This window comes from Sander vitreus, chromosome 20, assembly GCF_031162955.1.
Source record: "Sander vitreus isolate 19-12246 chromosome 20, sanVit1, whole genome shotgun sequence".
Classification (NCBI taxonomy): domain Eukaryota; kingdom Metazoa; phylum Chordata; class Actinopteri; order Perciformes; family Percidae; genus Sander; species Sander vitreus.
Window position 1 is genome coordinate 13,700,993 of NC_135874.1, and position 24,462 is coordinate 13,725,454.

At 39.6% G+C, this 24,462-nt stretch overlaps 2 protein-coding genes across 2 annotated transcripts; one reads left to right on the forward strand and one right to left on the reverse strand.

Moving 5' to 3' along the window:
• Positions 1 to 148: 148 nt before the first annotated feature.
• LOC144535021 (snake venom 5'-nucleotidase-like) lies at positions 149 to 6,084 on the reverse strand. The gene is made up of 9 exons (XM_078277257.1): positions 5,689 to 6,084; positions 5,347 to 5,575; positions 4,886 to 5,074; positions 4,475 to 4,672; positions 3,976 to 4,130; positions 3,160 to 3,268; positions 2,901 to 3,050; positions 2,484 to 2,684; positions 149 to 1,039 (listed from the first exon to the last, which is right to left on the reverse strand). Exons 1-9 carry the CDS (start codon positions 6,004 to 6,006, stop codon positions 882 to 884), a joined length of 1,707 nt encoding a protein of 568 aa, XP_078133383.1. The 5' UTR covers positions 6,007 to 6,084; the 3' UTR covers positions 149 to 881.
• A 13,156-nt stretch (positions 6,085 to 19,240) lies between these two features.
• htr1b (5-hydroxytryptamine (serotonin) receptor 1B) lies at positions 19,241 to 21,809 on the forward strand. Its single transcript, XM_078277407.1, has one exon. The coding sequence runs from the start codon at positions 19,658 to 19,660 to the stop codon at positions 20,789 to 20,791; it is 1,134 nt and encodes a 377-aa protein (XP_078133533.1). The 5' UTR covers positions 19,241 to 19,657; the 3' UTR covers positions 20,792 to 21,809.
• The last annotated feature ends 2,653 nt before the right edge of the window (positions 21,810 to 24,462 follow it).

The following is a 24,462-nucleotide window of genomic DNA, read 5'->3' on the forward strand; positions in this document are numbered from 1 at the left end:
TTTTTACAGTAAGTAATTTAACTTCACTTTAATAAAGGCTCGAGTTTTAGTTGACAATTTGTCAACTAAGATTAAATAATTTATAATAAAAATAATCATTAACAGCAGGACTATTAGTATAATATAAAATTCATGACTCATATTGATGAATTGTTGTCACAATGCCATTCATTTTTTTGATACATAAAAAAAAGAATACCTGAGAAAATCCCTTTCATTTCCATTTTCAATATTACATTTATTCGCCGTGTGTAAACTGCATATAGGGAAAGGTTTAAAAAGGTAATAGTGATAACAAAACAAAAAACTGGCTTATTTACAGATCATATCTACAATGTATCTGCTGTAGAAATACCTTTGTTTTTGTAACTTGATGATGGACTTACTCAAATAGCAGTAATTCTTTATAAAAATAACAATACGTATAGGCACATTCAGGTGCATGAATACTTTAAAGCTTCGGCTTGTTTCCATCCATTTCTATTCAGTAATGAAACAGAGATATAGCAGTCGACAGCTTTTCCTTTGTTCATTGTCTCACTAAGAAGTTGGACGCTGCCTTGCAGTCTTTGAACTCTTTCCTACCATATAGACATTCATAACACTTAAGTTCCTTTAGATTCACAAGAAAAAATACATTCATAGTACAAATGACTTACATGCACTTTTAAGTCAACAGTATTAGTAATATCCAATGCATATTTACCGTTTTCATATTTAAGTCATTGACTAAATCTACCCTGAGGCTAAACCTGCAATCCTGTTGTCTTCTAGTTATCCTTGGCAGTGAAGGCAGCGAGATAGAAAGGCAGTTAACCAAGTCCCAGAGGAGTTTACAGGCAGCCAAACGTGCCCTTTATCACAGTTCCCGAGACTGTCAATCAGAGGATCAGGGACAGACATAAACCCAGCAGCAACAATCCAAGGCTGTGAGCTGTAAAGACAGCCGAGTTCCTGAATGTGATCCGGCCTTCCACCGCTGGGTACACACGCTTCATGTCCGAGATGTATTTGGACAAAACAGAAATGTCCATGTCACCTGCAAGAGGTGGGAAAATGACAGCTTTGATTAGGTTGGTATTTGATGATATTTTACAAATAAAATTATATCTCCTTGCTTCCCATGCTTAAAACCACATTCTTCTCCATTTTAACAGTGCTGTAAGATCTGTGAGAGACAGCTGCAGAGCAATTTTAAAAATATGCATCCACTTTAGATAAAACATTCCCACCAGAGTGAGTACATAAGTTCACCTAGAGGGGACCATCTTAAAATGAGCATAAAGGGACTCTTTCCTAAGACGTGAGGATCACTAATGGATAAAGGGCCACTGCAGTATCTTGCTTTTGACAGCTGCTGTCATAATGTTCTTGGATTAATTTCAAGTGAAATACAGTGAGACATTTAAATATAACGACGAATGATGTAATTATTATTATTATTATAAATTATTGCACAGAAAGAAAATACACAAAAACAACATTAAGAGTCTACAGCTATGCTAACGGCTCTGTGAGGTTGTATTTAGGCACAGTGGAACTTTTAGCTAATGCTAACATTAGCATGCTAACATGTTACAGTGACAATGCTCATGTTAAGCATGTGTTTATCATGCTCACATCTTTGACTAGCGTGTTAGCATGCTAATATTTGTTAAATAGCACTAAACACAAAGTACAGCTAAGGCTGATGGGAACGTCATTAGTTTTGCATTAAGTCATAAACCAAAATGTTGGACAAATTAAAAAAATTGGCAATACGTCCAATAGTTGTTAAGACTTTTCTGTTTGGAGCAAAGTGGTAGATCAAACGATCAAAAAGTCATCATCGCAATCTATTGAGCCATGCTTGGAATGGAAATTGCTTGGGTGCAACATGTTTCAAGCTTGGCGCTCCTCCCGAGGCAACATCCTGTCTTTCATAACTTTTTATAACACTTCCCCTCTTACTTCTGTGTGCTCTTGCTGATCTGTTTTTGAAACATACTTTTACACTGTTTTGACATTTAAATGTAACATTGGGTGAGAAGTTTGAGGAATCTGAGCCAGAGAACCAACTTTTTGCAGTAAAACAGTTAAAGATCAGAGGTTAGGGCCGACAGCTGCTCAAGTCTGTTTTTCCATATGTTCTCAAGATGTTTCACAGGTAACTAAAAGTGTAAGAATGAATTTATGCTTCAAATATTCTTCCAGAGAGACCATTCAGAAACGTTTAAAAGTTGCTAGTGAGCACCACCTTGAAACACTTTGAGACATTAGAGAGCGAGCGAGCTTTTAAGCAGTCATGGTAATTGGCGTCTCTTTGCTTAGCTTTCTTCTTTTGAGTATTAAGCAGGGAAACTTAAAAGTAAATGAAACTAACTCTGCTTTCTGGCTGTCTTTATATATTATATTAAACACATTTAGCATAATAAAAACATGTAACTTAAAGTAAATGCTCATCTTATCTCACAGACAATAACTGTACTGCCTCTGCTGCTCACCTGTATTATGCTTCAGTAACTCCTCCTTGATCATGGTAAAGCCATCACCTCCACCCACCATGTATGAAGGCATGACCATAGTGTACGTCTTCTCCGGGTCTAACGGTTCATACTTGGGCACACGGCACTCAGTGCAGAGCATGGACAGAGACACTACACGCTGGTTCACTGGTTTGGAGAGGTCATACTGAATGTGAATGCCTAGAAATGTCCGAGAAAAAAGGAGGAACGTTATGTGTGCTTAAGGACATCAGTAACAAGTACAAACCTTGGAAGACTGGAAACAAAATGTGCCTACCAGTAATTACCAGTATTATTCCTTTAATACAACATCTGACCAGAGAAAGTATCAGTTAATATTATTCTAGGAGACTGAAACAGGTGTTGGTGGAGGAGCACAGGGACCAGAAAACAGACCTGAGACTTGAAGAAATTCTCCAGACATGCTTCCATATCTGTGAATGGAGTGTTCAAATGCTTTTTTCACTGTTGATCCCTTTATCTGGATCAAGTCAATGGTTCCTCCAAATGGTAAGACGGTGAGTATCTCCTCCATAGTTATGGAACCTAAAAGTAAGGGCAAATACCGCTACATTATAAAAAAGAAACTACAACTGCTGCCAATGCAAAGTGGCCTTTGTAATAAAGCGCTCAGTATTTCTGTAGAAAAACGTACCATTTTTGTAGTGCTCGTTAATAGCTGTCCGCACAGACCCACTATTCAGCACACATATGCCCACATGATTCCACTGCAGCTCACTTGAATGCTTTATATTGTGATAAATCTAGCACCGCAAAAGGGGAAAACATGTTATACAGCAGTCAAACTCAACTTCTTTGAAAGAGTTGCTCTCCTGTGGTTGTGGAGATCAACCTTTTGTCACGGTCCATAAAGACTGACTGATTGGTATTTACGTCAGCCCCCTCCAAAGCACCACAGCCCTTTAAATTCCAAGAATTCCCACCCAATACGTACCATGCACAGGCAGGATGTAAGTTTACAATCATTTGGAAGTTGGCGTTCACTAAGGATATTCTCTTTATGTGTGACAAAAAGAAAATGTTTCTCTTTTGTCTCCGTTATTAAAGCTATAGTGCGTAGTTTCTGTCGCCCCCATGAGGAATTCTAAGTAATGACAACAAAACTCGAGCACGCGCCCCCACCCCTCCTCCACACAGTGGCTAGTAGCCAAGGAGGACACGGAGGATTAAAAAAACATGATGGACTCTTCAGAAGAGGTAATTATCTTCACTCGAGCTTCTGCGCAGGAAAGTCACCGAACAACAATCTTCTGAACATAGTCATACTGAGAAATACAGAGAGAGTTGTGTGGAGCTGATAGTCTTAATTAGCTTTGTAGCAACTCATTTGGCGATGGCTTGAATGTAACGGACGTTTATTAATATCAAAAAGTTACGCGCTAAAGCTTTAATGAACTAAACAACAGAGTGAGGGAGCAACTAAGGCTGTCTGAATAATAATAAATATTACCATAGCATCACAGATCAGGTTTCCAAGGTTACACTCCCGAAATCGACACTCTTCAAACGTCCCATTGAGATAGACTAAGGTCTGTCCGACATACTGCGAGGAATACTGGGCCAAGTCTTTCTTCCACTTCTCAATGTCAGCAAGGACATCTTGGTCTGAGAGAGTAACAGTACGAGCACAACTTGTGTAAGGAAAGGAATCATGAAAACATGACACAGTAAACTAGATGTAGTTGATTTTTTTTTAATTTTTTTTACATAATCTATAAGTAGTAGTCCAAGCGTTTTAACAGCTGTGTGAACATCACTTACCAAAATTATTTTAAGATTATTATTATTAATTGATTTACTTGCATACAGACAGACATGGCGATTCAAGTCACTAAATGTCACATCAAGTCATTTTACATGTTAAATCTTGTTTTGTTTTTTCTGTGAAACAACAACTGAAAAGTCAAACATAGGCCATGTTGTAATTACTGACATTCATTGCAGTCTACCTTGAGGTATGCTACTGTCCATTAGGATGGGGTTTCCAACAGCTTTGACCACATTCCCAGCCTCGTCAAATGTAAGTTTCAAGTAGCCAAGGTACTTCCCAAAGGCAAATGCCTGGACCACTGGCACATTTCTCCCATCATTAGACTTCACCATGAAAGGGTACGGACCTGCGGGCACTTCAGTGGAAGGGTGGTTTCCTGCCAAGAAGACAGTGAACATAAACCATGCTTTTGCTCTTGTAGTTTGGAACCTATTTGTTGTATCCATGAAGCACAGTTTAAGTATCTGAGCATAGTGTGAATGCTAAAAAAAAGAACTTCTGCAGCCAAATGAAATACAAAAAACTGTTAAAAGATACAACTTCAGCCACTAGAGTAGGACTTAACGGAATAAAATAATATAATAAATACCAGTATAGAGGAAGGTGTTGGTGTGTCCTCCAATAACGACATCAATTCCTCTCACACGCTTGGCGATGTCTCGATCCACGTCAAAGCCAGAGTGGCCCAGGGCGATGATCTTATTATAGCCCAAGGTTTTCAGCTTATCGACCTGAACCTGAAGTGCTTTCACTTCATCCTCAAACTTTAAGTGTTGGCCTAACACACAGGGGAAAAAATGGAAACAAGGGCTGAACAGTAAATGAAACCTCTCAAGTGCATTAGAACAGAACAGAAAAAAAAAACTAATTTATTTATAAATTATTATGTAACCACACTTGAAAAAGCTCCAGCTATTGTCTTAAATCCACGTTTTATTAAGTATTAAATCTCCTGGACTAACAAATATTTAACTTAATGAACTGCTGCATGCAACAATGAGGCAATAAATACATTAAATGCTTCATCAATCAAACAGAATATGCTGGTACCTGGCATGGATAAGAAGGGGGTCTCAGCAGTGGTGTAGCCGACCACAGCCACTTTCTCTGAGCCCACATTTAGGACTGTGTAGGGCTGGTAGTAGCGGCTGAGCTTTGCGGCCAGAGGCTGGTCAGGTATAGGCCTAATGTTGGCACTCACCACAGAGCAATTTACATTTTGGAGGAAGGGCTGAATGAGACCCTCCACTCCGTTGTCAAACTCATGATTTCCAAAAGCCTTAAATACAAAAGAACACTTATTTTATTAACTAATAAACTCCAACAAAAAAACATATAGGCATACATCTGTGGGGGTTATAAAGATCACAATTAAAAGAACATTTAGCCTACCATAGCATCATAACCGAGTTTGTTCATGAAGTGCGCTGCTTCGGCGCCTTTATAGTAGTTGAACCAGATAGTTCCCTGAAACTGGTCTCCAGCATCCAACAACAACACGTTCTTCTCCGTTTTCCTGATCTCCGACACTTTAGTGAACCTCCTGGCGACTCCCCCGAAGCAAGGACCCGTTTCTGAACACTTCCCCGAGTCCTCGCTGGTCTCCTCGATCCGTGCATGGTTGTCGTTAGTGTGAAGCAGTGTCACCTCGAAAGTCGACACTGTGCCCGAACAGATTAGAAAGAGACAGAGCGAGGTCCAGACGCTCATCGTGGCGTTGTGCGTAAAAACGCGCCAGTTACAGAATGTATATACAGCACATGAACAAGGCGTGGGCAGTTCCTCAGGAGTAGGATGTGTTAAACTAAACACGGAGAGATACTGGACTCACAATATGTTAGATAGTTCCTGCCTGGGAAAAAAGAAAGGGTCCATAAGATGTAACTAATACGTTTATAAATTGTTAATAATTTAAATATTGATAATGTATTAATGATTGCAAATGTACACAAATAAATACCACAACTCCCCAAATTGGTTATTACGGATTGAATGAAACTGATTGGGGTGGGGAGGGGGTCTCAACCTTGGATTTTGATTTTTTAAGCTAGACACATTAATATTTGGTTTGGACCCTCCCTTCAACATGAAAAATACAATATCATCCCCCCCAATATCCTTCATGCCTAAAATTTTAATGGCAATTATTTTCACATACCCTCTACATTTAACTTTACCAAAGGTCTGTTGCGACTGCTTCTACAAATACTGAAAACATAACCCTCCTCACTAATTTCCACAAAACCATAATAATAGCTCACACACAAAATATTGACTCTACAGCATCCAACTGAGTTGTGTGTTTTACATTATTGAGGGGAGTTGTATGTTGTAGAGTTTTCTGTTTTGCATGAATGAATCACCACTCTACAATCTGTGTGGAGTAAAAAGTGGCCACACTGATCTGTAGTCTTGGTTCTGTTGAATACAGTGCTTCTAACCCAGCAGCACCCCTTAGTGGAGAGAATGGGACTAAAACACTAAAAAGTAATCAAATGTTACTCAAATAGAAGCATTGTGGCTCCCAAACATTTTTTTCCCTCATAAATGAAATACTCTAAAAGAAATATAACCTAATAGTATAGGCAACTAATTCAGTAATAGCTGAACTATCCTCTTGAGTAACAATCACTGTGAACTTAACATCACAATAAATGGTAATGAAGACTCATAGACAGCAAGGATTTAATCATTGTTATGGTTTAATGTGGAACTGTAAAAAAAAAAATGACAATAATCATTTCTGAACTTTTTACATTTCATTTCAGTTTCCCCTGCTGTACAAGTGCAGACTATTTGGGTCCATGTGCATCTATCCACAGAAGTGTCTGAGTGAGAAACAAAAAGAGACAGTTCTCAGCGATGAGGGAGGAACAGTAACATCAATAACACTTGACACAACAACATGAAAGAACCCAGTAAGCGATGAAAATTAATGAAAATAACTCAACAATAGAAACACTCAAGCGTGAATAAAGTGCATGCATCATTGCACAATACGTTTGTGCTGTATTATTCAGTAACAAATCTCATTGGCCTTTGCAGGAACCCAGAGCCGCTCTCAAGTCAGCATCCTCCAGTATTCACTGAGAGGCAGCCGATCAGGAGGAATATGATATGATATATACGATATAAGAATATGTTTATGTCATTTGCTATCTAACTGTGACGTTTTGGGATCAATTGGTGGGGATTGCTATAGACGATGTACACACGGCGATACACTGGTGAGAGCAAATTACATTTAACCAGGTATCCAGCTAATTTAAAAAGGTCACATTACTGTATTGTGTGAACAATTAACAATTACATTTCATTAAATATTGTTTGTGGTGTTTTCCACCAAAACAAGTTCCTTACTGAAAACATTTTGCAGAGCCACCGTTGCTGCGTCTGAGCTTAGCACTGCCCAAGACGATTGTGATTGGTTTAAAGAAATGCAAACAACCCAGAGCGTTTTTTTTCCTCCTATTCCAGAACGTGTGTAGTAGCAAGGCCTTAACACCACAGCCAGCAGCTCACTAAGTGGGTAGCCTTGACGAGCAACAGTTAGCAATGTTTGCAATGCAACAGTCCACGAAACTGCTAAAGGGTGCACTGTAAATCTAGATTTAGTTCTAAACTTTTTAATGATCACTACTTGACCTTTCATGTTTTGTTAAAAACCAAATTAATTTCTAAATCACATTAGTTGTTTGTAATAATCAGCTTATGCAGTGCACAGATCATATTAAGATGAGAGAACTATGGTTCTGCGGAAGCTCCACGCAGAGCTTTTGCCGTAGCCTGCGTAATATAATACTGAGGTGATCTGTGGTCTATCATATGAATAGTATCCTCCAGTGCACCAGGATGTCTCTCATTATACAGTATTATCACCTGTACCCAGGTCAGCCATCAACATTCCAGAGTGTATGGCAGAAGTTATCATATGAATAGTGTCCTCATGTGCACTTGGCTGTCTTATTATTCTACACCAATTGCACACATTACCACCTGTATCCAGGTCAGTCATCAACATTGCAGAGTGTATGGTATATCTGTAAGAGTGTATGCTTAATAACTTAATAATTATCTGTTTTTATAACTTAATGCCCTTTTGAGCATTATGTCACGCTAGTTTTTCAGCCAGGTCATTTCACTCTTACGTAAAACCACGGTTTATTAACGAAAAGATAAACAAACATAAGATAATGCCTATAACAGAACAATATAATAATGACTTTAAAATATACACAATAAAGTAGAAAATGTAAAGAAAGAATGCTTATAAAATGTGCTAAATGATAGTAGGACTATAAAAGGTATAGCATTAGCAATAAGGTGCATTAAAATGTGCATTCGGGTGCTGCTGGGTGTGCTCAAACATCGTCTGGAACAGTTTCTGCTTCAGCTGCCCATGCACCTGTGGATCAACATTCTCCATCATGTCTGCGAGAACTTTGAAAAAGCCCCCCGTAGGAGACGTCGCAAGCCGTACACACCTCTCCTGGCTCTCCTTGAATTCAGTCCACATCTTCTCCCTGTGCTCCTTGAGCTGTGCCAGATGTGCTGCCAGCACAGAGTCGTCATGTGCCATCCGTCTCTTCCTCCTTCTTGGGGTACACGCGGAGAGAGATGAGGTGGATGCCACCGCTGTCGGAACAGCATGGGCGATGGGGGAAACTGGGATGGCGAGGGGTGGTGGGGTCGACCGGCACGGTGAGGAGGACCTCATCGATTCAGTGGAATCTTTGGCGCAGGCTTCCGACTCTGATGGACCACACAGTGTCAGAGATGCTGGGTCACACAGCTGTGAAGCCTTGGCCGCTTGGCTGCACATCTGGAGAACAATTCCGGCACAAAATGAACCTAGGTGTAAATAACGTGTACCGAGTTGACCATGAGGTGAACATTTTACTATATGTTGGTTTGGCTCAGAGCTGATGCAGTCATTGGTGCACAATGTAAACAAAAGAGGTGAATTGACAGTGCTGCACACTGCTGGATCAGACAGGGTGGAGTTAAACTTCACCTGCTGTGGCCTATTTGACAAAAAGGAGTGATACCACCTGATTAAAAAGGATTTACATTTAACTGAACTAATTTACTAAGCATGATATCTGGCTGGATTGAGTTAAAGGCAGAACTAAAATCAACAAAAAGCAGTCTGGCATATGCAACAGGACTTTCAGAGTGAGGTGTATTATTGTTGATATGGCATCACTTGTACTACGATTTTTTGTGTAAGCAAATTGGTATTTATCTAACATTTGATCCACCTCTGTATGGAGTTTCTCTATCATAAGCCTCTCCATTGATTTAAAAACATTAGAGGTAATAGCCACCGGCCGATAATCATTATTCTCCTGGGGACACGCCTTTTTGGGTACTGGAATGATAATAGATTTTTTCCAGAGTCTTGGTACTGTGTATGTGTCTATGGAGAGCTGGAATAGTTTATGCCAGGCTGGTGAAGGGTTCTTCTGCAAAAGTTTTTAAAAGAAAAGCACACAGGTTATCAGGGCCTGTTGCTTTGGTTGTTGGTATGTTTTTAAACATCTTAGCAACAGTGTGCGGTTCAATTATGATTCTGTCAGTTTTACACAGGAGTTGACACAGTTAGACAGATGGTGTTGTACTTGAAGAACACACACACACACACACACACACACACACACACACACACACACACACACACACACACACACACACACACACACACACACACACACACAGAGTTATTGCGTTTCTCAAGCCTTTGAGGGGTGCTGAAGCATCCCTAAAAATCATCTCAGCACCCCGGAAAATAAAGTCCTTATCATTGTGATTCTGTGAAATCGTTTAGTGCTCAAACCTTATTACTTTTGCAAACCTGATTTTAGCGATGGAATAGGATAAATGACGACAGGCTCAGCTCAGTTGTAGCCTAAAGTCAACAGCCTGTCTGCGATACCCTGAACGAGGGCACCTCAGGCTACTGTTCAGTCTGCGCAGATAACTTTGGGGAATTTGGTCGTCAGAGTATGGCTACTTTCAACCACTGAAAAGGTATGGCTTATGGAGTGAAAATTAAATCTAATCGAATGAACACGTTAAGTAGGCTACAGGTGTAGTATTTGTGGAATCAATCTGTGATTCCCTGATCACAATGATGGCAATCATATCTGAATTAGCCTAGCTTATTCACCACGGAGTCCAATTTTGTTGTGCAACGTTAGACAAAATTGCTAACTGTAGGTATGTGTAACTTAGGAGTAGCTAGCCTACAACGAGTTTTTAAAGTGTGCTATTAATAGCCTGCCATAACGGCTTGAGCACCGCTAAAAATAGCCTAGCGCCACCTATGCTGCTGTTACCTCCCTGCCAGACACTTTCTTATTTTTAACTGTCAATGCCAATGAAAAATAAAGAATTCGACTTGACGGATCATCAGACTCATTCATATCAGAACTGAAAGACTGGAACAACAAACCCTGACTCACAGTTTCCCCATAGATGGATATACGTTTCTTTTTTTAAACCAGGTTCAGGTGAGAAAGTATAAGATAAGCCTTTAACATCATCCCACTGCACTGAACAGCAACCCTATATTCACACATGTTATAAATAGATGAATGTATAACTTTTGGTATCCTACACATACATTCTCTGTTGATTAGTTGATTACATTTGCCTTCTGGTTGACAGCACAAAGGAGTAAGGAGTGTAGTGAGTAAGAGGGTGAAGGGCAGAGAAAACAAGATGAACAAGGTGAGAAAATGGCTAGGTAGCCTATAAGACATATATAGTAGGACTACTGTGTTTTGTTTTCTCTTTTATTTGAAGATTATTTTCTAGTTGATTACAAAATGTTTTGTATGTGATTGTCAGTGATATGATGGAGGGAGGGAGGAGGATGGAGAGAGCGTGGACAAAGAGAGGGACCTGGAAGAACCAGGTGAGAAAGTGGACATATATTATACGGGCAAAAACACTTAAAATATTCCATTCACATTATATTTATGCATTTCATGGAGGACTAGACTCTTAAGAAAAAGAGATGTTAGATTTTCCCCATCTGGTTCAGAGGCATTATTAGATTAGATTATTCATCATTTAGCTGTATAACCATATCAGTTTCTATCAATGAAAAAGTTGAAAATTAACAGCAGAAAAAAACATGAATAATCCTGCCTAAAAATATGTTAAGGCTTATTTTACCAGTTCAAGGTATGTGCAGGGGCGTAGCTCAAAATTCTGGGTCCTGTAGAAAGGCATTCTCTATGGGCCCCTCCCTGCATCCACAGCTATTAATTCTAGCATCTTTTTGGGCCCTCCGAACATGAGGGCCCTGGGTACTCAGTCCCCTTTTCCCCCCCAGTCCGACGCCCCTGGGTATGTGTGCGGCAATAATCATGCTTTGTAGTTTCCATCTTTTTTCACAGCAGATGCCTTGAATCTGTTGATAGTTTGTCATAATTGCATGTCTCAATCTGTCTATTTCTTTCCCCAAAACTCACCAGAAGTCATGATTTATGCCCCCGGACCCCCGTAGCTTAACTGCTATTAACTTTTCATTAGGGGCTGAGCCCCCCCAAAGGTCAGATCCTAGAATCGCCCCTGGTTGTTTGTAATACTCAGCCTAAGTATGCAGTGCACAGATCATATTAAGCAGAGATAACTAAGAATGTTAAGTTTCTGTATGGGAGGGGTGGGGTCATTGGAACTGTTCTGCAATCAGTGCAAAGGCTCATGGGAAAACAATATATGTTCTACACGGTTTCTGTCCTAGTTAAAATGTTTTTTAATAATGTTCTGTTCAAATGTTGGTTGTGCAATTACGTTACGTGGGTTTTAGTTTTATATGGTTGATTTAGTGTAATGTATTGAATATGTTGTTCCTGAAACTATACTGTTAAAAAGTAAAAAACATATTTATAGGAATGACTTAGTTCTATGGTTTTGATAAGTAGGACCTAATGTTTCATATTTATTATATTTAAGCAGAGGTAACTTATGTTAACTTGATCTGTCTACTGCATCAATTTACCAATCTGTGATGATACAACTTGACCTGTTAAGTTTCACCTTGTGTAAAAACTTAAACGGTTTAAGGCAACGGGTTTCCACGCAAATTTCTAGTAAAGTCAACTAATTTGGAATAACAGTGCATAGGTAGTGAGGTGAGAAGTGTTTAACCAATAAATCATCTGTTCTTGCACTCTCTCTTTGAAATGAAGCAGCAGCTGCGACCACAACCCTGCACTTCAAACATTTACATTTACATTACATACATAACGATATATAATGTTTTGCCATTATCTACAGCCTTGAATTGCACATATTGCTGCCACGGTGATGAATTTCAGTGATGCTTGTTCCTAACTTCCACTCCGTGCCCGTCCTGCTCCATAACCTCTCCTTTTCACGCTCCACGAGCCTTCACCCACACCAGCGCTGATGTGTGCTATTATTATTATTACTCGTTTGCCCACTCAGAATTAGGCTGGTCGCCTCCTCTCGCTATCACCCTAATTCTGTGCTCAAACCTCACACGTACACTATATCAGTAAAGACACACACACACACACACACACACACACACACACACACACACACACACACACACACACACACACACACACACACACACTCACTCACTCACTCACTCACTCACTCACCTAATTAAGTCCTTTTCTCCTCATATCAAAGAGTAGCATGTCTAGACTATTACAATGTTTGCAGTCTATACCACCAGGTAACCCTTTAATTGTTAAAATGAGGCCATCTGTGATACTGCAGCTGCATGGTGTGAATGTTCAGAGAGAGAGAGTGATTGCATTATGCAACAAACCCTCAGTGACTGACACAATGGTATCACTGCAGCATCATTGCCAGGGCTTAATAAATCAATTCTACGCTTCCCCGTTTTCCTCCTCAAAGTGTGGAGTAGTTCCAGCTCTTAAAAGTGCTGATATAACTCACAACTGCCTGCAGTAAGTCTCCCATCTGACCATGCAGTCTCCAAATGGACTCGGCCACTTCCACACAAGCCAAAATGAGTCTGACCGCAGTACAACAGGCCTGTTATCAACCAGTCAGTCATCATCCCCACTTAGCTCATTTCCTTTCACATGTTTTCCTTTAGGGAATGTAATTCTGCCCTATGTAGTGCATTTACCGTAAGTATACACTTCTTCCCCTCTTCTTCCTGGTAGCTGTGTGCTGTAACGCTACTTGGAGCAGCCCTCTACTTGAGTGACCTACACAATATTCCCAGCGAGGGTCCAAAAAGTGGCTTAGTCCCCTATATGGTGGCTCCAGCTCCTTCATATAATTGTCAGATTTGGAAAGAACTCCAAAAAGCTTACAGTTGTAAATAGAAGCCCATATCGCCACCGATACATTTTTAGCAATAGGCCTTTGGGAGCTGATTGGCAGAGCATAATGCACCATATGCCATCAGACCAGGCTGGGGCACACTGCAGTGGGGTTCTGCAACTCAACATGTGTCCTATATTTGATTCCGTCATTGTACTCAGCCTTCAGATTATACACAGTGGTAGAGGAAGTATTCAGATCCTGCACTGAAGTAAAAGATACTCCATTACATTACATTTCACAGTATCAGGTATTAACAGCCACATGTTAGAGAGAAGTATAAGTAAATGTAGTTGTATATTATTGAATTGTCATTACAATGCATTAATAACATGTAAGCAGCATCTTAAAAGAGTCATCCACTGATTTAGCATTGCACTCCTATAGCTTTGCACCAACATTACCCACAATGCAACTCGACCACAGACATATCGGTCACTGACTCAAGTGACTTAATTACTTGAGGACATTTATCAAGCTCCACACAGCTCCCTCTGGAGCCACAAAAGGCTTTATTCAACTTTTTCCACATATGCAGTAGAACTCCCCAAGACCTGTAAACGGACTTTGATGTATAAAAGTAGCGCTCTTCCCCTTTAAATGTTCTATCTGGTCGAGGTGGGGCTAATTTTAATTACTTTACATACTGCTGGGAAGTTTAATGTATAACAATATATCATATTGACAGTGAAAAGTTTATGAACACTGTTTAACTTTCTTGATTAAATATTGCAGGTAACTTAACTTCACTTAACTTTTTATTTAATTGTAAGTGACCAAACTCAAACTAAATGGAACTGGCCTATGGAGAGATTTATTTTACATGATGTCAGTGAAGGGTTTTAATATGCAACCTGCATGTCAGCTGGTAATGTGACATCAACATGAAACATATTCTGTATATACACACTTTCTTGCTTGCTTTTTACAGCTTTATAACTTTTAGGATCCAGGCTCCAAACATGGCTGACCTAGCTGCTCAGCATGGTCATTTCTCCAGAGTCTCATCTCATACAATAATCACTTGGATAAGAAGGAGCCATTTCCTACAGCAATAGTTTTGGGTAGGTGGAGAGGGAGGGTTGAGTCTCACAACAACAAGGGATCTGCCCTGATTTGCATTTGCCCTATTTGGTCTCAGTCTCTACAGCTGTCAGTTATTGATAGAAATAGAAGTCCACAAAAACTAAAAGGCCACCCCTAAAATTGTTTTAAAAGTGCTCTTGATTAAACTTCATTCTGAGAAAGTGTAACAGTGTAAAATTGTAAATAAGTGTTTGTCGAAGAGTCTACTCTTAATTTCTTGCTAATGTATCTTTACCATTTGTTTTGATAGTCATGTAACATTTATCGCATTGTAAAGAGAAAGGTTTTAAAAAATCGCCCTGTGCTTGTATGTGGTATAATGTATCGACTTTAAGTCTCACTGGATACCTTATTAGCTGACTAAAAATAGGAATTTCAGGGCCAGTGTGAGATTGGATGTAGCCAGCTACTGTGCTGTGCTGCAATGTGTTTAGAGGTGAGGGGAGATAACAGACACCGAGTCACAAAACTTGCCCTGTGCCGCTTCTGCTGCCGCTGAACTGGGTCACTCACTCCAAAGCCTTTTCACGCAGAAAACTACAACTAGGAAACAAAACAAAGTATCACACATTACGACGACAGAAACAAGTATGTGTTTTTGTGTAACCAGTGGTAATGGTGGCTGTATTTTGCCCAGTTCTCGTACATTAGCAGTGCCAGACGGTCATGGTCAGTCAAGGGGTACAATCATGAACTCACAGGAGGGTATGTTTCCCTGAGTACAGAGACATACTGTAATTGCTGTTTGTCGCTGCCTGCAGGGGAATTCTGTGCAAAACAACCACAGAAATCACTGAGGACATAGTTTGACTTCACCAACATACATTTTGAATTCACCAAAAAGTAAACAATTTGGTATGCCCAACAGGAGCAAAATATACACTATAATCAGGTTTTACAACAAGGTTACTGACAGTGCTCTGTAACAGATGCAATAGTGAATTCATTACCACCAAAAGCAATTGTCTGGGATCAGAGAAAAAGCCCATTCTTAATGTGATTTTCCAAGGTGTCAATGGTATTTATTTATGCCTTTTGGATAATATTGGTGTTTGAGATGAGTGTCACCAACCTGACTCTTGCTCATTAAGATGTAAAAGGATTTGTAAAGCTTGAAAATGTCTTTCCATATGCATGAGTGCAAGTATAAAGTGCTTATAAAGTGAAGATTAAATGCGGGAAAACTGAACTGCAATTAACATGAATGCATTAGTCAAGTACATGCATCTGAAATCAATCAAAAAATTGTTAATAATGTTATTCATTAACTACATCCGCCCAGTAGCACAGTGCTGTTTAGAGACTTTGATGGTCTGTTCCTTTTTTCCTGCCATAGATTATTCGTTAAAACTGTGAGTTCAGATGAATGCATCATTAATTTGCACCTCAGTGAGATACCTTCATGCTACATTAAACTCTCAATGACGCTCAACTGTTTGACACAAATGTTCTTCCCATTTTTTTTCTTTTTGAATGGGCTTGTCTGAAGTTCACGACAAAGGTTAATGTAACTGCTGAGAACAACAGCAAGCGGAGCCACGGCTAAGAGTGGTTTGGTGGGTATTTTGTATTTAATGGTCTCTTATTTCAGTATTTCCCCAAACAGAATTTCATTCTTTACAGCATGTAGAAGGCTTTAAAGCACATCCTTGTCAACTAACAAACTACATAATAGCAACAACTAAATAATTCATTTGATTTAGAGCATTTTGGTGTCTGGCCAAAGTTTCCCTAACCATAACCTTACAGCTCATTGTCTCATTACTTGGCTATGGCCCTGCCAGCAAGGAAGTAAGAAATGACTGAAGTCAATTGTTGGGGTCTTTGGGTGAGGGAAAAAGATCACAGTGTAAGTGGGATTTAAACAGACTCATGCAGACATCTACACTGACCTATCCCCATATAGAAAATAACAAATTTCACCTCTACCTTGTCCATTATCATATTATATCTTTTTAATGTGTCATCATTGTGACAGTCACAGATGTTAAAGTAGAGGAGAATAACAGTGATCTTAAGTGAGCTCAAGAGCATGACCTACTGACCTAAGGAAAGTCTGTTGACTTAAAGATTTGTGGTATTACATTACATTACATTACATGTCATTTAGCTGACGCTTTTATCCAAAGCGACTTACAATTCCTATATATAGATAGATAGATGTTCATCCCGAAGGAAATTTTAGGATCCAGTAGCTTAGACAACCTTAACACAACAAACACATATACACACATATATCACACATACATAAGAATACAAATAAAATAAAAAATCACGCACAGAAATGCAATGACCATGATATGGTAAGGTGCTATGGTAGACTGTGTGCAATGGTGAGAGTACAAAAGTAAACAGTGAAAAAACTGAACAGTGCAGGGATTGAACAGTGCAGTAGAGTATCATTAAATATTAACTATGACTATGAAATATTAACATAACATATTAACTGACTGATTGAATAAGAATAAGAACAATATATAACAGGAAATAAGTTATAAGATGTAGACGTTATGACCACATATATGTCAGAGGTTGCACACCTCTGGAGCAACTAGGGGTCACATTGGTTGATGTATCGCAGTGGGAATCGAACCCAGGTCTCCCACACTAGTCATGATATGAGGCACCTCTACCATCCAGAATGAGCTATTATGATAGACACCATGAATTAAGGTGTTTATTTTTTCAGCTCCAGCAGGTTTTGCATTTATAATACAGATAAGGATAAAAACGGGGGGGCTGTCCATGGTCTGATATATCAGTAGTTTTTTGTCCTTATAATCTGGATGCAGTTGAAAAGTCCCAAACTGTCAAGCATTTGTGTCAAAACTAGGGCAGTTTATGAACTCAAATTCATTACTTTCTGGGGTAGAATGCTTTCAAAAGAAGTATAACATTTGGACTGAGATGTTGAAGATGCAGCAAAGAACCCCACTTTTGTTTGCTTGTACATTGCTTTGTTTTTCAGACAGTAAAAGAGCATTTTAACTATCTTTAATACAGTTCAAAATGATAATAAATATTCTTCTAAAGTATATCTTAAGCACACGTAGGTGTCTGCCAATGACACTTCCATTGCATTAAATCATGGTCACGCATATTCTGTTTATGGGTAAAATTGTGTTTGAATCCTTACTCTGAATGATATAGTTTAAGTTGAAGTTAAACAACTGAAAGGTCAAGATGCCAAACACGTTGATGTGTTTTGATGTTTTCTAAAATATTTCCTCAAAATCTCTAAAACAGGGGTCTGCAATAGTTTTTTAAGCCAAGGACCCCTTAACTGAAAATGAGTGTAGCAGGGACCCCCTACTACATATTGTTTCAAACGAAGTTGCATATTAAACTGGGCCTACAATAACTGTTAGGGCAGCCTAAAGCTTTCATACATACCTTTTTTGCATAAGCTATTAAAATATTAATTGTTGGCATGATTTTATAAATGGCACAGTGAATCTTTGGATTAACTGTATTTGTGGGCTGCTATCTTAGTGACTACCTTACATATAGGCCAGAAAGCCTATCATCATTATTTATATTTGCTAATAATATGTTGGAATTATGTTATGGATTTACATTTATTTTTTTAAACTTTCAAAAATTAACAATAATTTGGAGGCCGCCCTGCAGTGACTCTGAGGACCCCCCCTAGGGTCCCCTGTTGAAGATCTCTGCTCTAAAACAATACATTCCAGCTGTTAACAAAACCAGCTGAGCACCACAGATGAAGACATTTTAAATGTGATTTTTGAAGAATATTGGGCGCAATGTAAGTGATAAGTCAATTTTAATTAAAAGTTTCTGATGAGGAAATGAATAAAAGTAAAATTGGAGATATGATTGTTACAGCAGCTTGAGACGAGAACAGAATATATTATAGCAGGTTCATTACTCTGAGTCATTTCAGTTTGGAAAATGGACATTGTCCTGGTGTGTGTGTGTGTGTGTGTGTGTGTGTGTGTGTGTGTGTGTGTGTGTGTGTGTGTGTGTGTGTGTGTGTGTGTGTGTGTGTGTGTGTGTGTGTGTGTGTGCGCGTGTGCGCACATGCCTGTTGGGAGTTGAATGTGATAGCATAATTTATATATTTCCTGACCAGACTTAAAATGTATTTCACAAAAACCGCCAGGCTCTTGAATAGATTTTTGGCCCATGACAGCCTCAGTGAAGGCAATGAGTGAACTTGAGAATTGGCATCACAGACTGACTGGGCATGAGAGGTTCACAGCTTCATGTGTAACTGGCAGTAACCCAATGTCAATATCTATGACAGCCGTTAAAATGGCAGGATTCAATGCAATTGATATAAGGTATTTTTTCAAATCAATTAATGTTTATGGTGACATGTGACAAATGAGACACTCTGGGCACTATGACCCAGCAGATAGCCTACTCTTCATAAGGAGAGAGAGAGAGAAAAACAAGGCTGTTATCAGTGGTACTTGTTTGATGTCAGAGTCTGTATAAAATTGAGACTTTGGGTTGACTCACCATTCAACCACAGGGGGCCTGAGGAAACACAGCTCTGGAGAACTTCTGCCCTACATGCGGATTATCTGTGACATCTTCCCAGATGTTGGGACATCAGGAAGCACTGCTCATCATTTACATTTACATATAAACCTTTTCTGTCTGTTGTGTGGGCCTACAACAGTTAAGACGTTTTCTTTTATGGCTAAAAAACGGAAAAGTTTGAACAGCGGGGAATGGATATTTGCTTCAACAATGTGGCATCTGCACATTAATACCTGAAATAGGCTAACAGAAGCAAATGAGGAAGAAAGGAATCCGTTTTTATGTTTAAGATTTACCACCATTATGCCATTTATGTGACCGGATGGCACGGATAAAGAGATGTCCATCAAGAGAAACGGCACCTTAAATGACAGACATCTCAGAGGGTGACATCAAATATGAGAAAAAGTGACTAAAGGTTATGGAGCGCTCCGGTCAAGTCGAGCCAACTCAGCCGGTCAACACCACAAACGACAGTTGTATTACTGATCCATCCACTGTGGATGTCAGCGCAGAGAGTCTCGCCTATCAGATCAGTCTGGCGGTGATTCTTTCCGGCATAACACTCGCCACCACTTTATCCAACGCGTTCGTCGTAGCGATAATCTCCCAGTCGAAGAAACTGCAAACTCCTGCGAACTTTCTGATCGCCTCTCTGGCCATCACCGACCTGCTGGTGTCCATTCTGGTGATGCCCATCTGCGTCCTCTACACGGTTATCCACACCTGGACGTTGGGGCAAATCGTGTGCGACATCTGGCTCTCCTCGGACATAACGTGTTGCACGGCGTCTATCCTCCACCTGTGCGTAATCGCTTTGGATAGGTACTGGGCCATCACGGACGCGGTGGAGTACTCCAAAAAGCGCACGCCGGGGCGCGCGGCCGGGATGGTGGCCACAGCCTGGATCATCGCCATCTCCATCTCCCTGCCTCCTCTCTTCTGGAGGCAGGTGAAGGCGGAGGAGCTGACCAGCTGCAGCGTCAACACGGATCATATTTTCTACACCATCTACTCCACCTTTGGGGCTTTCTACATCCCCACATTGCTGCTTATTGTCCTCTACGGACGGATATACGTCGAGGCTCGGAAACGGATCCTGAAGCAGTCCCCCAAGAAGGTGGGGAAGAGACTCACCTCAGCGCACCTGGTCACCAACTCCCCTGGATCCGTGGCGTCCACAACCTCTCTGCAGTGCGGAAGACACGACACCCAGTCCAGCGACACCGGGTCTTCAACAAGCGAGAACCAGGTGAAAGTGACGGTGTCGGACGCGCTTTTGGAGAAAAAGCGCATTTCAGCAGCCAGAGAGAGAAAAGCGACCAAGACTTTGGGTATAATCCTCGGCGCTTATATCGTTTGCTGGCTGCCGTTTTTCATTTACACATTGGTGGTGGCCACGTGTGAGACATGTTTTAACCCCGAGTTATTTGACTTTTTCACCTGGTTGGGATATCTGAACTCCCTCATCAACCCGATCATATACACAATGTCCAATGAGGACTTCAAGAAAGCTTTCCATAAACTTGTGCGCTTCAAATGCTGTAGGTCGTGAACGAATATGTTTCTCCCATAATATTTATTTATGTATTTATTTTTGGATGAAGTTCTAAAAGTGTATGGCAATATAGAATAGTAAGAATGCCATGCAATATAATTTGTGGAACTCATAGACATTATGAGATGTGCATGCAAAAGAAAACAACATTCATCGTTAGTCATTTGGTCCAGTATGGTGATTTAAAATGCTATTTTCTATAAAACAAACAAAGAAAATCTGGAGTAAAAGTGTTTCACATAATTTAAAGCTCAAACCACTGCAAGGCAAAATTAATATTAGAATTATTTAAAAAGCTTTATTTAATTAAAAAACAAGATTTACTGTAATATTGAGAGAGTCTAAAAATTACGCACCTCACAAAATTCATTAAATGTGTCATATACGTAAGCTCCTCTTGATGAGCAAATTTTCTATGTTGTAGGTTAAATTGAGTGATGGGTTGTTAATATTCTGTGTGGATTCCTGTCTGGATGGTACAACGCATTATTCCCATGCAAGGACTGACCTATTAATGCCAGTAAGCAGAAGAGATCAGAGAGATCATGAACATCTGACTTGATAAAAATTATCCTTTTTGCATTATGTGTAAAAATATGACTCCTACATTGACAATATGTCTATTTATTCTGAAAAACAATACATTTGTATTATGGTCATGGACTGCTTGCTGCTACCCTGTATGGTTGTCCTTTGTTAATCACAATCATGCATTTGCAAAAAAGAGAAAAGATTCATATCAGTGTCAAACAAATAAACTGTAGCTGATATTTAATAACCAGCAGTTAAAGTTCAATTTTGCTGAACAAACACCACCTTGTTTTACTCTGTGTGTGTGTGTGTTACATTAAATCTGTACCTACAGTATGTTATGTTCATGTATGAAATGGTTTGCCATCTCATGGCTATAGAGAGTGATTTAAATTGTGACCTGCAGAGCTACAAAAAAAATGCTGATTTGTCAGCATTATGTGAAATAAAAGGCATGTTGTTCTGGGAATCTATCTACTCACATTCAGAGATACTGTGCAATAAAGGCTTTAAAATATTAGTTTGGAACACTTCTATGAGTTCTATGAGTGGGAGTTTTAATGGAGTTTAAATCATGACTCAGGTCAAAACTTCTTCCAAATCTGCAGTAAAAAACATTTCTTTCATTGTTGTTGGTGTGTTGAAAGCAGCACAGATATTCTGACAGACCACTTGTAGTTTTGTTTTAAAGCGTTACCTTGAAATGAAATAAGATAATGGAGTAATGGCCCTCAGCGTATCACGATGTCAAAATGAAATCCAACAATCTCTTGAGGCGCTCACAGAACGTGGCAGAGCATTCACTAACACAGATTAATTTGGATGATTGGGCGTCATTTCACATCAGTTCCTCTTGACGTTTCTCTCTAATGTCACAATGAGAGTCTGTTGTGGCTGAGATTCTCACTAAAGATTGAACTCTCCGCCATCTTCCTGCCCTTTCCGTCTCTTTGCTGCCTTCCTGCAGGCGGAGGAGGACACGATCTGCTAGTGGACGGCTGTCACAGTTCAATAAGTGATGAGAGTGACAGTGGGCTATGCTCTTCTGGTGTACTTCACACATACAGAAGGGGGCACTTATATTGTCAACTCACATGCAAACACACTTTTCATATTATATGAATTTTCATATGGCAGATGAGTGCACCTGAGCAGGCAGACAAAGTATTTCCTGGATTTTCTGGAGCAGTTAACAGTATGTTGAAAGACTGACAAAAGTAAATCTTATAATATATAATATATACATATATCTTCCCTTAGAGGTATTGGACATTAAAACAAAAACCTTTGATGGACAATGAGCAATAGCAAGTCCTTTGAAGTTTGAGTTACAGGTTAAAAGTCCTTGCAAATCACCAGCGCATATAAGTATAAGTATATAAACAGAAGCTCCTAGAACATAATTATAAAGTGTAGGTTTAATTATCAGGCTAAAGAGAGATTTATTATTGCAAAGGTATTTGTGAAGATTCATTAGAAACACACTTTGTCCTCAATCACACCACCTAATAATAAGAAAAAGTAAACAATATAAACATGAAAACACTTCAAATTACAGTCACCTGAGTCTCAAAAGACTAAAGTGAATCTCTGTTCTACCCACAGTTCAGGTCGACCGCAGACAGTTCGGTTTAGGGTGTGTTACGTCAGTAGAGGCTAATGTAGCTTTGAGCCACTAGCTTCAAGCACACCTAGATTTCTTTCATTTTAAAACTTGAAGTCTTCAGACGCAACCGATGCTGACTCAAATGAGATCATTTGAGGCAATTTATCAGATTTCAGACTCCCTCTGGAGCTACAAAAGGCTTTATACACAGTTTTACACATAGAAGTCCCCAAGACCTGTAAACAGACTTTGAAGGGTGGAGTTTTACTTTAAAAGTCTGGGCACTTTAATATTGTATTCAATATTTTCATTACACATACATGATAGCACAAGTGCTCATGTCACACAGTCCCTCTGAATGCATGCAGAGATTGATTGATCTGTTACGGACCGGATACACATTCATGCTGAGAGATTGTTGTTTAACAAACAGGGTTTATGATTTTGTGTATCCAAAGGAGTATTGCATGGCTTATGTAAGTAACACTGCTTAACGCCCAGCTGCAGAACAGTACACATTATCCTTTTGTTGACACAGAATGATTGCATTGTGCAAGCAAATACATTAATTGAGCAACCACTTTTTTTTTCTTCTCATAGCTGAATGTACTGCATTGCTGGTTTGCCACAGGTCTGCTGTGGAGTGAAGGATGATGCTGATAACAGCTAGTGAGGCTGAAAACATGGATAATGAACATATAAAATATTCTTTCGCGGAATGTAGTTTGGTTTAACAGCTTTATTGTTTCAACCTTTCTGGTCTAAGAAGGTTCGCAGCATCCATCACCTGAAAAATGGAGGCACAGGGGCCCATCTTGAGATATCCCTGCTTAGAGGTCAAACACACTAAACTTTACTGAGTTCTTGTGGCAGACACTGCTACAACACAGAAGATGGCATTTCAACACAATAGGTCGTTTTGTTTCTCTGTATATCTCACCTTCCTCTTCTCCAGCACTATGTCTAAAATATATTTCCCCCCAGGTGACATTAGTTTGGTATTAAAATAGTTTTCTAAGTAATCATCGCAAATATTAAAAAACCTGGATATAATGCATTCAGTCACACACATTTTTTGGCAACAACAATTTTGTCAGAGGAACAATTCCTGCAATAATAAAGCAACATGTCAACCTCACACATAGATGGATTTCGGTTTCATCAAGAGCCTTGAAGAATATAAATGAGGGTTTTTCCCTCACCTCGGCGATAATTTCCATATTGTGTATTAACCTTTTGATATTAAGCATGAGAAGGTGTATTGAGATGGAAACACAACTAGCATGTTTGTAATTTCCCATTTTCACAAGCAATAACAATACAAAATGTCACTGAAGCTATTAGCATGAAATTTGCCTGACAGAACCTAATTCAGCCCCCCCCCCGTCTACAAACCCCCAAGCTTCCTGTCACTCTAATAGGCAACATACCCCCTCCCACTCGACCTCGACCGCACTTTAAAACAAGCTTCCTCCTCATGTCACACAGTTTAACGCACAGGTATGCTGTTTAAAGCGTAACTCTCGCCAAA